We start from the raw sequence: 15,051 nt of genomic DNA, 5'->3' as shown, positions 1-15,051 counted from the left end.
TGTTTTTATTGCCAAGACTGCTAAATGTTCTTTCAACTGCCATCAGTAAAGATTGCAAAAGTCCAACAAACTATCAGCCACAATTCATGGGAAATCTTTTGGTATTCATATATATACAAGCCACTGCAACAAAATGGATTTGTGCATATATTTTACTACAAACGATTATTTGATTATAATTATACAATATCAGTAAACCAGTTTCTAATTCTTCATCCTCAATTTATCACAAATTTCACAACACCGTGGTGTTATTGTAAAGATGACGGTGAATGCATAATGTATGAAAAAGATTATAATAAACTATAAAATAGTATCAGGTTTGAATATTGCATAACTGATCTTGTGCATTTAAAGTGACGCATCAGTGGACGTAATAACTAAATGGTCTAAACATGTTGCACAAGGTTAAAGGTGGAGACTTCAAAACATGTATCAATATAGCTCAAGGTATTTCAGTATTCATATGTACTGCAAGTCTGCAACACGCAGGAACACATTTGTATCAAGATACTGTACTATGCCGATTCATCATAATATCTTGCCATAGCTTATTTTTCAGCTCGAGTTACATGTTGATCTGAAAGTATTCTTATATAGTCAAGAAGCAAGAAACATAGCAGGCTACTATTTCTGCAAAAGTATAACTGAAGTTCAAAAGGGACCTTCAAATAAGTAGGGAACTGAAGAATCCTTTTCCCGGCACTTGATTATATTCCTCCATCTTACTATGTACCATCGATCGCGTACATCACATCATTTTGTACGGCAAATAAAACCCCTTATATAATCATAATAATAAAGAATTATAAAAAAATAAATGAAAAAAAAACAAAATGTTAATGTAGCATTCCTCATTATTTTTTTTTCTGGTTTAGTTTAGCTATATATATAGTATAGATAGGGGCATATTTTTGTATAAACTCTCCCTATCATACAAAGCGTACAAAAGAATGTCATCCCTTGATTTCATTTAAACAAAATGCGGCGGCATAATTGTAAATCCATAACTTATACGCACAAAAAATTACATAATCACGCAACTTATATAAATAATAACGCAACCTTGATTAATAATTATGCACAGACATAATTATGCACTCATATAAATAATCACACGGCTTATATGATAATTATGTTTATAAATTATGAACGTACAAGTATACAATAATGAAAAAGTAGATAAATATAATATTATTGACCTTTATAACACATAAGTTGTAATGTCGAGCCAAATGCAATTGATCAAGCCGACTCAAGTTAATTTTGAAGCCTAGCCATACCAGCTTAGATTGGCGTTTGAGTCAAGTTTGAGCTAGCGTTGGCTCGGCTTAGCTTTTACTGATTGCTTGGGTATCCACTAGTTTTGAAATATGTATAAGTAATTATAATTAAGTATAAGGGGGTGTTTGGGCTAGCTTTTTTAATAAAGCTTATAGCTTATTTATTTATTTTTTTTACAAAATAAGCTTAATTTGGTGTTTGGTCTAGCTTTATAAGCTTAAGCTTATTAGCTTATATATGCTAATTTGAAGAAACTTGTTTGAAGATGGTTTTTTAACTTTATTTGAATAACCTTATTTGTAAAAGGATAAAAGCATCAGCCAAAAAAAATAAAGTTAGGCCAAACACCCGTTACACCCCCATAAGATAAAATCTTTTATAGATATTTATATTATTATTATTACTACGAATATCAATTCTGGGATGTATTTTTAGATAATGTCACTTGCCACGTCATATTCTTCTTCTTTGAGTTTTGTACAACCGCTACCGCCACTGGCAAGACCGGCGGCAAGCAGTCGGGCAGTTGGCCTCCGGTGTTACAATTCTCGGTCATCATCATCATCATCATCCGGTGCAACAACAATAACCACCTTAAGTAACATCCTTAATTCTGGCGTCATTGCTTGTCTTCGCGCTCAAAGGTATTTAGAATTCCACTTAATTAATTAATAATAATAATAACAATAATAATAATAATAATGATCTGGTTCTGGTTGTTTAGTTAATTATGTATGTCTGTCTGTGTGTATTAAGTGCGGATGTGGCCTTGGAAGCTGCACGAGCTGCAATTACTGGTGGAATCTCTGTGGTAAGTCAGTCTGTCATGTACTTGAAATATAATAATATATATTAATATTATTATTGTTATGCTATCATCAATTGAATTAGCTTAGTTAAACCTCACTCTTCCATGCTTTAATTCGTGATATTATATGCTTGATTAATTTGAAAGAGAATATATTTAATATATAGATAAGAAGAGTATGTGTTACGGACTGAAACCATTATAAAGTATGAGACTTGTCCTACATTGGTTGCATGGGCAACAACTAACAACAACTTATGTGGGATTTATAAGCCAAATGAGTTCTCTCACTCATCAAACTAGTTTTTTAGGTTAAGTTCTTCTGTTTGGTTTGAAATCACTTACTTTTGTTGTATGCTGAACTATATGACCACCAACATTAGGGATATCAATCATTTTGACATAGAAGCTACAATGTTAACTTGTTTGTTGATTTGCTTGCAGTTGGAGATTGTGGTTTCTACCCCTGGTGTCTTTGAGGTAGGTTGCTTGCTTTTTTTTATTTTTCATCACAACTTACTACTACTTGTAAAACTTGGTGCAATACCAACTTGAAGGATTCGAATGGTTAATGCGAAAAGTACAAGGGTGGTATGGAAGATCTCTAGGGGCGGTTTGGTGGAGAACCAAAGTTCATGGACCAAGTTGAATAACTTGGTATCATAGTTATATTTTATTTATTATTAAATAAATTAGAAGTCTAGTTTAATATTATTAAATAAATTAGAAGTCTAGTTTAATTGTGTTTCCTAGTTTGAGTAGGATTAAAATTGTGGGTGTTATATAAACCCATCATAGGTTTCTTTTGTTTAGAGTAGGTAGAGGAGAGAAGAGTAGAGAGAGTAGAAAGTATTTGTTCTTGTTTCTTATTAATAAAAAGAGTCGCATAAACGTTTTATGCAAAATCGTGTTTGGTGTTCTTGATTCACTTGTCTAAGGTTTAACAAATGGTATCAGAGCCTAACGATCCAGGCTCGTGTTTCCGATTAGTGGCAAGTCTTGATTGCGGTAATAGTTCTGATCAAAGACACAAGAGGCCAAGAAACCGATTGCAGTTAAGGTTCCGATCGAAGGTTCCGATCACCGTAAAGAATCGAACAGAAGGTGTTCAAGTTTCCATCGAATACCTCATTATAAGTGCTTGATTTCTGCGTGAGTCTTTATAATATATATTGTTTGCAAATATATAATTGTGTGTTGTGTGGATAGAAAATTGTTTACGTAATATTTGTTTGGGAATTGTGATTGTCAAGTTCAAAAGTCAACAATTCTTAACGAGTAAAAGTCGGTGGAATTAGAGTGCAAGCAGGTTAGGGAGAAAGTAAAAGCAAGAAGGCATATAGGAGTATTATTTTTTATAGCAACAAGGCAAGTATAATAAAATATATATTATCGTATGTGGTTTTGATTTGTTGCTGCCACTCATCGAATTACCAGAAAGAAAACAAGATTTAGTACTTTGTATTTTGTGTGCTTTTATTTGGGGTGCACCACAACCAAGAAAGGCAAGTTGTACAGTGCACCGTGAGTCCAAATAAGGTGGTGACTTTTGTGCAGAATCTGAAAAATAATTCAAAGTCCGGTCAGAGTGAGTTTTTGGTTGCAACAAGAACCGATCTTCGATCAAAGAATCATAAACGATGGTAGAATTGCAAGTTGCAGGAGGAATCAAGAAGTTGAACCACAGTAAATACAAACAATGGTCGACATGCATCAAGTCATATCTTCAAGGTCAAGATCTTTGGCAGGTAACGAACAGTACCGAGACGAGACAACCTGCAAACGATATTAACAATAGTATCGGGAAGTGGCAGGTGAAAGCGGGCCGAGCAATGTTTATCATCAAGACAACAATAGATGATGATGTTCTTGATCATATTCAAGATCTCGAATACCCAAAGCAAGCGTGGGATATGCTAGAGACCTTATTCACGAAGAATGAACGATGCTCGATTGCAACTAGTCGAAGGTGAGTTGATGAAAGTTTCCCAAGGAGATCTTCCGATCGCGCAATATTTTCGCAAAGTCAAGAATTTGTGTCGTGAAATTGGAGAACTCGATCCACAGTCTCGGGTTAGCGATGCTCGTATGAAGCGGATACTCATCCACGGTTTAAGGCTGGAGTATCGTAGCTTCGTTACCGCAATTCAAGGGTGGGCGACCCAACCGAGTATAACCGAGTTCGAGAATATTCTTGCCGGACAAGAAGCCTTAGCAAAACAGTTAGCCGGGGTGTCAATTAAAACCGAGAGCAAAGCCTTGTATGTCGGAAGCAAGGAGAAGTATCGATTCAACAAAAATAAGAACCGTTATGGCGAGAAAGGTAAGAGTAAATATCGGGAGAACGAGAAATGTGACCAACCCAAGAAGAGAGAATGGAACCGAAAGGCTCGAGATGGCAACTCTGAAGAAGACTCATCGGACGAAGAGAACCGAGACAAGGAATCAAGGTACCAACCAAAACAGTTTCCTTTTAGGTGCCATAAATGTGGACAAAAAGGGCATATGGCAAAATACTGTCAAGAACCTAAGGAGGAAGGTAATGCAGCTGTTGTTAGAGAAGAAGAACCGTGGGATGTGGAGGCTAATATGGCCGAGGTTCAAAGAAAATACACAGTTGACACCGAGTTCAAACCGAACCTGGTAAATGAATGGTTTGAAAAAGGCTCCTGTTGGTGGACAAGTCAGGAAGTAGTGCCAGAGTCGAATCCGTTGAAGGTAACATTGGAATCATTAATTGTTATTTTGAATTTAGATGATGAGGAAATTGTGGTTGAAAAAGAAAGTACGGTTGATCAAGACGTAACCGTGACAGTAGCCGAACAAGACGAGAAAGAAACCGTGTTGGATGAAGTGCACGAGGAGGTAGTTTCGTCTCATGTTACGGGTTGTCATGGTGGAATAGAAAAGATTGACGATCAACAAACCAACAAAGTTGATGTTGGAGTTTGCATGAGGTTCATGCAAAGTTCGGGTGATTCGAATGAACGAGAAAACGAAGGAGTTAAGTTCGAGAGGGAGCATGCATCGAGAGGGGATGTAAGAATTGCTTTAAGTACCATGATAGTTGGTCATGGAGTTGAGAAAGCAAAAGTTGTGGTTCCTATCTGAAAACATGTGATGCAGTTCTAAATAATGGTAATCTTGAAATTAGCTCAATTGATAACAGGAAAAAGAAACCTGAATGTAGGGTTATGAAGTCGAATCCAAGAATAGAGCTCAAAGAGGTGAGAGCGTTACAAGGTGTGAAGGATCTTGGAGGAACAATGAAAGTTGGCATTGAGAGGGAGTGTAAAACTTGGTGCAATACCAACTTGAATGACCCGAATGGTTAATGCGAAAAGTACAAGGGTGGTATGGAAGATCTCTAGGGGCGGTTTGGTGGAGATCTAAAGTTCATGGACCAAGTTGAATAACTTGGTATCATAGTTATATTTTATTTATTATTAAATAAATTAGAAGTCTAGTTTAATTGTGTTTCCTAGTTTGAGTAGGATTAAAATTGTGGGTGTTATATAAACCCATCATAAGTTTCTTTTGTTTAGAGTAGGTAGAGAAGAGAAGAGTAGAGAGAGTAGAAAGTATCTGTTCTTGTTTCTTGTTAATGAAAAGAGTCGCATAAACGTTTTATGCAAAATCGTGTTTGGTCACTTGGTGTTCTTGATTCACTTGTCTAAGGTTTAACACTACTTCCTTTATTATCATGATGATATTAAAAGCCAGCTAATTGATATGTTTCCATTTCTTTAACAGGTTTTACATCAATTGGTGCAAGATTTTCCAACCACAACTCTAGGAGTAAGTGCTTTACCATTCACTAAAATAAACATATTTCAGTTTCTTGTTTCTACATTCAGATATTTCAATATTTCACATTTGACAGGTTGGCATTGTTTTGAACACTAAGGATGCTGAAAATGCCAAAAATGCTGGAGCAAAATTCATCATGAGCCCTGCATTTGTAAAGGCATGATAAACACTCTTATTTTTTATCATCTCTTTTTTATGATGTATAACTAAACTATATACATGTTTGTACAAAGTCAGTGTTTTTTTTTTGTGTTGTGACCGAGGAGGCGAGGCGATGCTTTATAATAGTAAAGGCATACATGCGTTTAGTTTTAAAATTTTATATCTTTCTTTAATAACGTAAATCCTTTTGCAGGGCATTCTGGATGAAGATAGTGATGACTTGCTATATATACCTGGTGTCATGACACCAACAGAAGTAAGCAAAGAAACCATTTATATTTACTTTATTGCATTTTATTCATTGTTACAAAGAATCCATGTTTGATTAGCCTGACCTGATTCGTGTTTAATCAGTATATGCTTATCCCAACACCTATGTTTGAATTTGGCTGATGCAAATACTTTGTGACTTTACAGATATTGTCATCATATAATGCCGGTGCCAAAATTGTGAAGGTAAGGCTCGCCGCTCTCTCCTTTCTCTAGGTTATTATATGGTTTATTACATTGATTTTGTATGCATATCCTTGTGATAGATATATCCTGTTTCAGCAATCGGTGGTGTTGGTTACATAGCAACACTAAAGAAGCCTTTTCCTCATATTCCAATGGTTGCTTCTCAAGGAATAACAACTGGTAGGTGATGCCATATTCTCTATCTTGTTACGAACTCATTTTTGTGAACCAAGAAACGACATATGCTTGATACTATTTTTATTTGTGTATATAGATTCAGTGGGTGCATATATTGATGCGGGAGCATCAGCGGTTGTGTTATCTGATGCTATATTTGACAAAAAGGCGATGTCTCAAAGGAATTACGGTTCAATATCTCATCTTGCCCAACTTGCAGCTTTGCAAGGCAATGAAGCTGTAAAGAGGTATTCGCCTTTCGTTTACCAGCTTGTGTGCTTTTATTTATTTACTCATACTCATACCACAATCCAAAATGTGAACATGTCAAATGGGTTGACCGAGTTAAACGTCGCTAAAAATAAATCCATGGACTTTTAAAACATAACAAACGGGTCCTTTTTAAAATTCTTAGGGACTTAATAACATAAACTTTTGGTTATTCTTGGAAATTGATGGATTTAGCATGGAAATTGATGGATTTAGCATGCAAAAAATAATTTCTTTGTGTGCAATAAAGTTAATTGACTTTAATGTTAGGTTTTATCGGTTAAGGGATGTAAGTATCCGTAAAAGAAAGTGCAGATGCACTATTGTATTGTGCATGTTCAACGAAAACCTGTAATTTCTTTTTTATTAATTACTGCGTAAATGAAAATGCATTGAAAACGGACAAAAGTGATTACGGGTCAATCTGGCCTGTTTCAACACATACATCTTGCTGCGTCTAATAATGACTTGAATTTGAGACAACCAGTTTCGAGTGTTTGGCAAAAACTGGTTTTTGGATTCTGATGCGGTGGCTATGTATCGTGAAATTGAAAAGCATTTGTACAAATGAGAATGGTTTTTGTTTGTACGAATCTAGTGTTGAATCAATAAGAGGTATGATTGAGGTCTGATTGATTAAGAGGTAGCCTCTGAATCATTCAACATATCTCTATAACTTAACCATTACTTAACCATTAAGAGGCTCCATGAGTCATTAAGAGGTGTAACCGAACACACTCTACCTCTGACTGATTCAGAAGTAGGCTAGTAGCATCTTAATGGACTCATTAAGAAATTACCAAACAGCCCCTTAGTTAAGAAATGAGAATGGCTTTTTGGTTAGGATCAAATTTTGTTCCATTTATTATCATTTTGTGCAAATTCAATATTTTGTGATGCTCTAAATTAATTATAGCATGGTGCTAAGCTTGATATTTGCAGGAATGAAAAGATCTAGCCCTCCTCATTTCAGAGAAACATGATCCTTTTGAAAAAGATGTAAGAATTATTGCACATTGCAAAGTTTGTTTTATATAATTGTCAACTAGGAGTTATTTTGATTATTTAAGTCGGTTTTAGTTTTCTTGAATAAATAGATTGTGTGAAGGTAGAAAATTACTTGATCAAATATTGTCAAGGTAAGGGGACATATTATTTACATTTATGTCTTATTCAACTTATTTACTTGTTTTACAAATTTTGTTTATCTCGCAGAGGTGGAAGATACGCAGAAACAGATGCGAAATTCATAATGGTTCAGGCACTAAGTATTGTTGCCTTCTTCCACCTTCAACTAAGAACATACATTTTTACTTGGAAACAATATGTGGGTAAGGTGGATTGGTTGAAACTGGCGGAAACAATATATAGCAAGTCATCACTACCATTGTTTCACTCGAATTTGAACACGGTTTGTTGTCGTGTTGGCTAATTTTTGTCTGATTCCCATCTGACATTGTTTTGGTTAACTTTGAGTGTAGGATTGTAGATCAAAAGTTGCTCTGTTCTGATAATAAATTTGGCCAAACTAATTATATTTGACTTAATGGTTGGTGGTGTCACTTGTGAATACTATGTTCATGTTGATTCACATTGCAAAGCCGTGTTAATGTTCACATTACAAAGTTCTTCTGTATGTAGTTCAATTGAAAGAAACCGAAATTAACGAACTTTTATTACTGAAAATGATAAGGATAGGGACCCAATATGTGACAACCTGTCAAAATTAAGGGCATGTTAAAAATTATTTAGCAATTTGATTATTTGAACTAAGCTTAGGTTAAATGAAATAAGTCAATAACTAAGCTAAGATGAGAAGATCTATAAAAAGTGATTAATAAATCTTCAAGGTCTAGTTCGTCATGAAAAGACTGAGGTTTACATCACTGGGGTATATGAGTTATATGTAAATGCATGTGAAAAATCAAATAATTCATTTTATAATTATATGTGGAAAAGTTGAAGTTAAAGTATTAAACAAAATTTATTGTTACTCTCGATGAATTATTAGACTTAGTATAGAATATTAAACTAAGTTTCGATTTCGTAAGATGGCATTTCGTACGTAGGATGCTATGCATTTTAGATAATTACATTATTTCATATATAAAATTTGTGAAATTATTTTATTTTTAAAGTTCTAATATGATTATTTTGTTAACTCACTAAAATAATAAAACATAAAATGATGCTATTTGGATTCATGAAAATACTTCAAGTTTTGTACTTACCATGAAACTAGTTAGTGGTATTAAAATAGTTAGTGAGTTTTACTTAAAACCTTGTATTAAAATACCCCCAACTTACTTGGTTTTTCCTCACTATGCTATAAAAATGTACCTATTTTTATACATTACCAACTAGTTATTTAAAAACTCCACTGTATATAAAATTTAAATAAACTTTTATGGCTTAAAACCCGAGCGAGGTTGCATGAGTTAGAGTGGAAATATTTGTGTATTTTCGTGTTTTTAGTTTGTTTTGGTAAAGCTTTTGCTTTCATGGCGTGTGTTGTTCGTTGTTGGGTTGAAATTGTTGTTTAGTGTGGGTTCTAGCTTTTGTTTAGAGCTCTTGTTAAACATATTAATATTTTTTCTGAATTTAGTACATTTTCACTATATTTGTGTTGGAAAACAATAAGACAATGCATAGTGGTGATAATTGATGAGTTTTTTTTGGGCGATATTGGGCTACAACACCGCTTCCAGGCAATATTGGGGAGGGGGGCATAGATTTGTCGCCGGTGTAAGTTGAAAATAATATTTTATTCAATAGAGGCAATATTTGGCTTGAATACCACTACACCTTTAAAATGAAAATTATCTTATCTGTTAATGTGACGACACGTATAAAAAAATTCCCCAGTTTTATAATAAAGGGTTCCAAAATTTTCATCCAAAATTGAAAAAAGAAAAAAAAATGTTTTGAAACCTAGTCATAAATGTTGAATATTTATATTTTGATTTATGATAGAAAAGACTTTGGTATTGTCTATCGGGCACTCAAGAGATGAATGTCTTTACTTGAAACTCCATCTCTCTCATCATTTCATTTAAAGAAAAAGCCAAAATTTCATCTTTTAGGCTGGATTCAATACACCTCTAAAACCCCACAAAGGTGAACACACATATAAGCAAAAGCTGATTTATTTACCTTTTTTTATTATATTTTTTATTTTGTGTTTCGATTTGATTCAATCTGAAATCTTTGATTCATCTGCAGAAAGACTCTTGATGAGTTCAACAGATCGATTATTGTTTAACAGGCAAGCAAGTGTTCATCATCTTCTCGGTGGAGGACTCTGTAAGTATTTCTGATTTCACTATTTTGATATTTAAAATTTGTGGGTTTTTGTTCTTGATTGATAAAGATCTCATTTTGATCTTGAAAGAATGATCTTGGTTCTAGAAAGAATTTGAAAAAGTATACATTTTGACTTCTGGGTTGTTTTTTAACTCCAGTTTTGATCAAAAGTAGATTAATTTTGGTGTTGTACAGAAAATGTATGTCAAAATTTGAACTAAGCAGTTAGTATCGGATATTTGAGATTTCGGTTATCGCGGTGAGATATTGGTAATTTTAATATCATGTAAAATTCATATGTATAGCAATTTAACACTAATAATTAAGAATATTTTTCCTACCATTAACTAATTAACTTTTTGCAACTTGCAAAATACTAACAATCGTAGCAAGTGGGAACTGTTTAAGACTTAAAACAAAAACATTGAACACTTAGAATTGATACTTAAGACTTGAACATTGATATCGGGAATATCGGTGATATATCGGTCAATATGCATCGATATTCAGACCAATATCTATTTTGACCGATATATTACCAAGGGACCGATAATTGATATATTAGTGATACATCGGCGTTATCGACTGCATAGAATCTGAATTTTTTATGCAATTGGGTTGGCTTTAGAGGTCAAAAGATTCATGGGTTTTCAATATTATCAGTCAAAATCTCATTTTTATCTTCAGAAGTTATACAAGTTTAAATGGTGTTTGGATGTGTGGTTATGTGATATTGAAGAACTAATATATTGCATCAGATCAAAGTATTGATTAAAATAGATTTTGTGTTTGTGACAAGTTAAGTTCAGATTTTTTTAAAGTTATTTGAAGTGTTGTATGCATTTGATCAGTTGCAGATGTTATTCTGTGGAGGGATAAAAATGTTACAATGGCAATTTTGATAATAACCTTAGCTTCGTGGCTGATGTTTGAAAGATCCGATTACACGTTTCTATCATACGTCTCCAATGTTCTGTTACTCCTGCTTACAATTCTTTTCCTATGGGCCAAATCAGCACAAATTCTCAACAGGTAATAGTAATTATATCCCCCTTGATCTTCAAGTCATACGGTTGACTTTTCAGGTCAAACGGACCAATGTTCAACTGCAAACTGATATGATTATATCAGTTTTTTAAGAGAATGAAATCAAACATTTAAATTAAAGCTCTATGAATATCAGGGCAAATTTCACGAAATGGAAACCAACTTCGCATTTCTTTTCTGATGTTAGCAATCGACTTTAAATGAGTTCGTTTGACCTTGACTTCGAGAGAGTAATAGTATATGGTTCTTTATGGGTATTAGATTTATATACTAATGTGTAAACATGATGCCAAACAGACCTACGCCACCAATTCCACACTTTCAGCTTTCAGAAGAAACCATAAGTGAGGTTGCAGCTATTATTCGTGACAGAACAAACACGTTTCTATCCGTATCCCATGATATCGCACTTGGTAAAGACCCAAAAATGTTTGCTAAAGTAGCTGCATATTTGCTTCTAAGTTCAGTTATTGGAAGCCTAACTGATTTCCGTACTTTGTGCTACACAAGTAAGTTGCTCTTATCTTGTATGCAAATGATGGCAAAAATGGGCGGGCCAAGTGTGTTGGATAATTTATGGTAATTGATTTCTTGTACGCATGCTATGAAATTACACATTTTGACCCGTTACCCAACCTGCCCACTTTCCACCTCTACATGTAAGTATAGATCTGAGTTAAAAATTGTAAATTTGTTTCTTGACAGCCATTATTGCGGCTCTTACTGTTCCGGTGGCATATGAGAGATATGAAACATATGTTGATTCAAGCTTGATTAAGGGAAATGTGAAGTTGAAGAAGTTGTATATAAGATTTGATGAGGAAATTATAAAGAGAGTAAAGAAGTGGATTTTGGAGAAGAATAAACTCAGTTGACTAATTCTTTAGCTTCTCTATTTGTTTTTTTTTTTTGTGTGAAAAATGGAGGTTTTGGTGTTATGGAATATGAGTTGAGAAATGGAAGATGGATTTTTTGAATTGAAACAACTGTTTGATCATATATAAAAGAGTAAATTACAATGAATATCAACTTCTTACACTATATTGGTCACTTCGGTAATTTTGACGAAAACTTTAGTTTTCGAGTTTTATAACAGTCTAAGAAATGACTTTGGAACATGACAATGGTTGAGGTTTATATGATTTTCTATGTAAATTTAATATACGATTGATATGAAAGTATGTGATGCTAATACCGCAACTAATTTAGAAACGGTTAGAATATGTGTTATGGTCGTCCCACATTGGTGGTGGCGGGGGCATGACCATACTTGAACATAATCTGTTCTATAGGCTTGTACTTTTGTATTTTTGATTCCTATCAAGACAGAAACCCATGTCTGGTGGATGAGTCACAACCATGCAACCAAAGCGTGATTAACCTAGCACTGTAATCTTGAGCATGGCTCATTAGAGGATCTTTGACAACACATCTAATGGGTTTTTGGAATGGTTACATGCTTGTCTGATATACAAATTACCTTTTAGGTGAGGTTATGGTGAGATTTGATCACAAATTGGTTACAAATCATGATTCCTTGATGTAAGTTTTCAATATTTTAAGAACTTTTTATTTAGCGTTTTCATTTGGGTTACGTGAAATATGTGGGTTCTCAATAATTTAATAAACTTCTGACTGTACATTTTTTATTCGAATTATATGGAAAAAGTGTGCAACTTAGAGATGCAGAATTGCAGTCAGAAATCACGCGTCGACTATTGTTATCAAACTCGATCACAATACGATACAATACAAAACTAAAGATAAAATCAACAATCGTTCTAGGGAAAGACGAATAAACAAAATTATCAATCACCATTTTGATGATTGAATACAATCGCTCAAGAATCCAAAAAAAACGATCAAACCCTGGATCAAAAACAAAGACGAATGGATATCTAATATTCAGGAGAGTATCTCAAATCTATATCTCATACACTTAACTTGAGGTGTACAAAAGACCCGGTTTGGGACCGGTTTTAGGCAAACTGAACCGAACCGGTTTGGGTTTAAAACCGATTTCACCCAAGCCGCCATTTTCAGGATCGGTTCCCCTTAAGATATACCAAACCGGTTTTAAAACCGAACCGGTTTGAGAAAAACCGGTTTATAAACCGAACGGAACCAGACCGGCCTATCTTTCTTCTAAACCGGTTTATAACCAAACCAATTTGAGTCAAACCGGTCTTGACCAGCCGTTGACCAAACCGGTTCGGTTGGGTTTAAAACCGGTTTTGTACACCTCTAATCCCGGCCATTAGCTCAAGCCCAATAACATGTGACAAAAAATAGAAATAACAATTATGAGAAATAACAAAAATATGTGTTTGATATTTGAATTGACACTATATATTTTTAACATACACCATCTATTTAAATGAAACGCTTGAGGACTATGTTTCTTCGTTATTGTGATTCTAGTCTCGTAGGTGCCATGAAACATGGCATTTTACCACTGGAGCACGCACACACCAATGTGTTAATGTTACTAATTTAGCATTTTACATGCAACAAATAATCTTTACACTTGGTCTTTACTTCCTTGGATCATTTGACTCTTGTTCTACCGATTTTAATTATGGATTCCCAAAATATGATGGATTTGAGTGTCATGCCAGGCGACAATATTTTGGGAAGTGATGACGGGGGTAGCCCAAGGAAATAATAAAATGGCTGAAACACATTAACGCTAAAAGGGTTAAAAGGTTAAAGGCTTCATTTCCCGCCCAAACTTATGAAAACAAGTACACACGTACTACAGTACGATGTCAAATCACTGTTCACATCCATGTCCCCTCTGAGCAAAGGACATGCTCAGATAAAGTATTATTATTTTAACTATGGACCAGCGGTCCAAAGCTTCCCGCACATAACGGTCAACCCTCTAAGCGAACCGGAGGTTAATTAGTTTGTACACTGGATAAAGAGCTTGGTCTCTCCTTCTATAAAAGGAAGACTTAAGTCATAAACATGGATCATCAGACCTGGAGTTAATACATACTCCCTGATAATTCTCTTCTTCCTAGAGAAATAAGCTCTTAGCTTGTTTCTTTCTTACTTCAATAGCTTCATAGCTTCACCAAGAACATCATTCAAGAACCGATTCCAAACATCACGGTTCTTAATCCTTGGTGAACTATAACAATCAACAACAAACTAGTGAACCTCCTTCTACGTTTCGCAAACGTAGAGGGACACCACAACCTGCGTTAGGCTAACCTGAACCCTTGAAGCCTTTTAGCCTAACCAGTCCACTCACTATCAATGGTCTTATCTTTGTTGTAGCAACAAGTTGGCGCCCACCGTGGGGCTACGCCGCTTACTTTATCTTAAAGACCAATAGTGTAGCTCCATTCTCATCAAAATCTTCATGACAGAAGGTGAATCTCCCGATGAAGTCGACCAAGTGTCGAGAACACCGACACCAAGTGCCGGCCAAGAAACTCCGGCCGCCACCATATCTTTTTCCACCCCGGGAGGAACTCCGACGGAACCTTTGTTCCTCGAGTTTTCATTTTTCCGAACACCAACCCCTTCACGATCTGGGGTTCCTTCTCCTCATGCAGGAGTCACGAACACCCCAGAACGTGTTGACTTGACGATGGAAGGTGTATCACGGCATTTCTTGCAACTAAGACATCTTCTTAACCGACACGTGAGCCAAGAAAGAGAGAAAGGGATAAGATTAAGGCTGGAATACGACGACAATGAACCCTCACTGTCACTCGGACGTC

General features: G+C 34.9%; 2 protein-coding genes and 1 non-coding gene across 3 annotated transcripts; all 3 read left to right on the top strand.

Annotated features, from left to right (window-relative positions):
- Window positions 1-1,722: 1,722 nt before the first annotated feature.
- On the top strand, window positions 1,723-7,164 carry LOC143608404 (uncharacterized). Its single transcript, XM_077083453.1, has 9 exons — window positions 1,723-1,928; window positions 2,041-2,095; window positions 2,537-2,572; window positions 5,846-5,890; window positions 5,976-6,059; window positions 6,258-6,320; window positions 6,482-6,520; window positions 6,601-6,700; window positions 6,795-7,164. Exons 1-9 carry the CDS (start codon window positions 1,723-1,725, stop codon window positions 7,076-7,078), a joined length of 912 nt encoding a protein of 303 aa, XP_076939568.1. The 3' UTR covers window positions 7,079-7,164.
- Window positions 7,165-10,051: 2,887 nt separating this feature from the next.
- On the top strand, window positions 10,052-12,348 carry LOC143608391 (reticulon-like protein B12). Its single transcript, XM_077083439.1, has 5 exons — window positions 10,052-10,084; window positions 10,190-10,270; window positions 11,122-11,302; window positions 11,615-11,826; window positions 12,023-12,348. The coding sequence occupies exons 2-5, from the start codon at window positions 10,201-10,203 to the stop codon at window positions 12,190-12,192; spliced, it is 633 nt and encodes a 210-aa protein (XP_076939554.1). The 5' UTR covers window positions 10,052-10,084; window positions 10,190-10,200; the 3' UTR covers window positions 12,193-12,348.
- A 229-nt stretch (window positions 12,349-12,577) lies between these two features.
- LOC143608446 (small nucleolar RNA U3) lies at window positions 12,578-12,791 on the top strand. Its single transcript, XR_013149253.1, has one exon. It is a non-coding gene; the product is annotated as a small nucleolar RNA U3 (small nucleolar RNA).
- The last annotated feature ends 2,260 nt before the right edge of the window (window positions 12,792-15,051 follow it).

Source organism: Bidens hawaiensis, unplaced genomic scaffold (genome assembly GCF_021521415.1).
Source record: "Bidens hawaiensis isolate Kalapana, Puna unplaced genomic scaffold, B.hawaiensis_p1.1 tig00419365_1, whole genome shotgun sequence".
Taxonomy (NCBI): Eukaryota; Viridiplantae; Streptophyta; class Magnoliopsida; order Asterales; family Asteraceae; genus Bidens; species Bidens hawaiensis.
The sequence above is the reverse complement of the archived record's forward strand: the minus strand, read 5'-3'. Positions and strand labels throughout refer to the sequence as shown.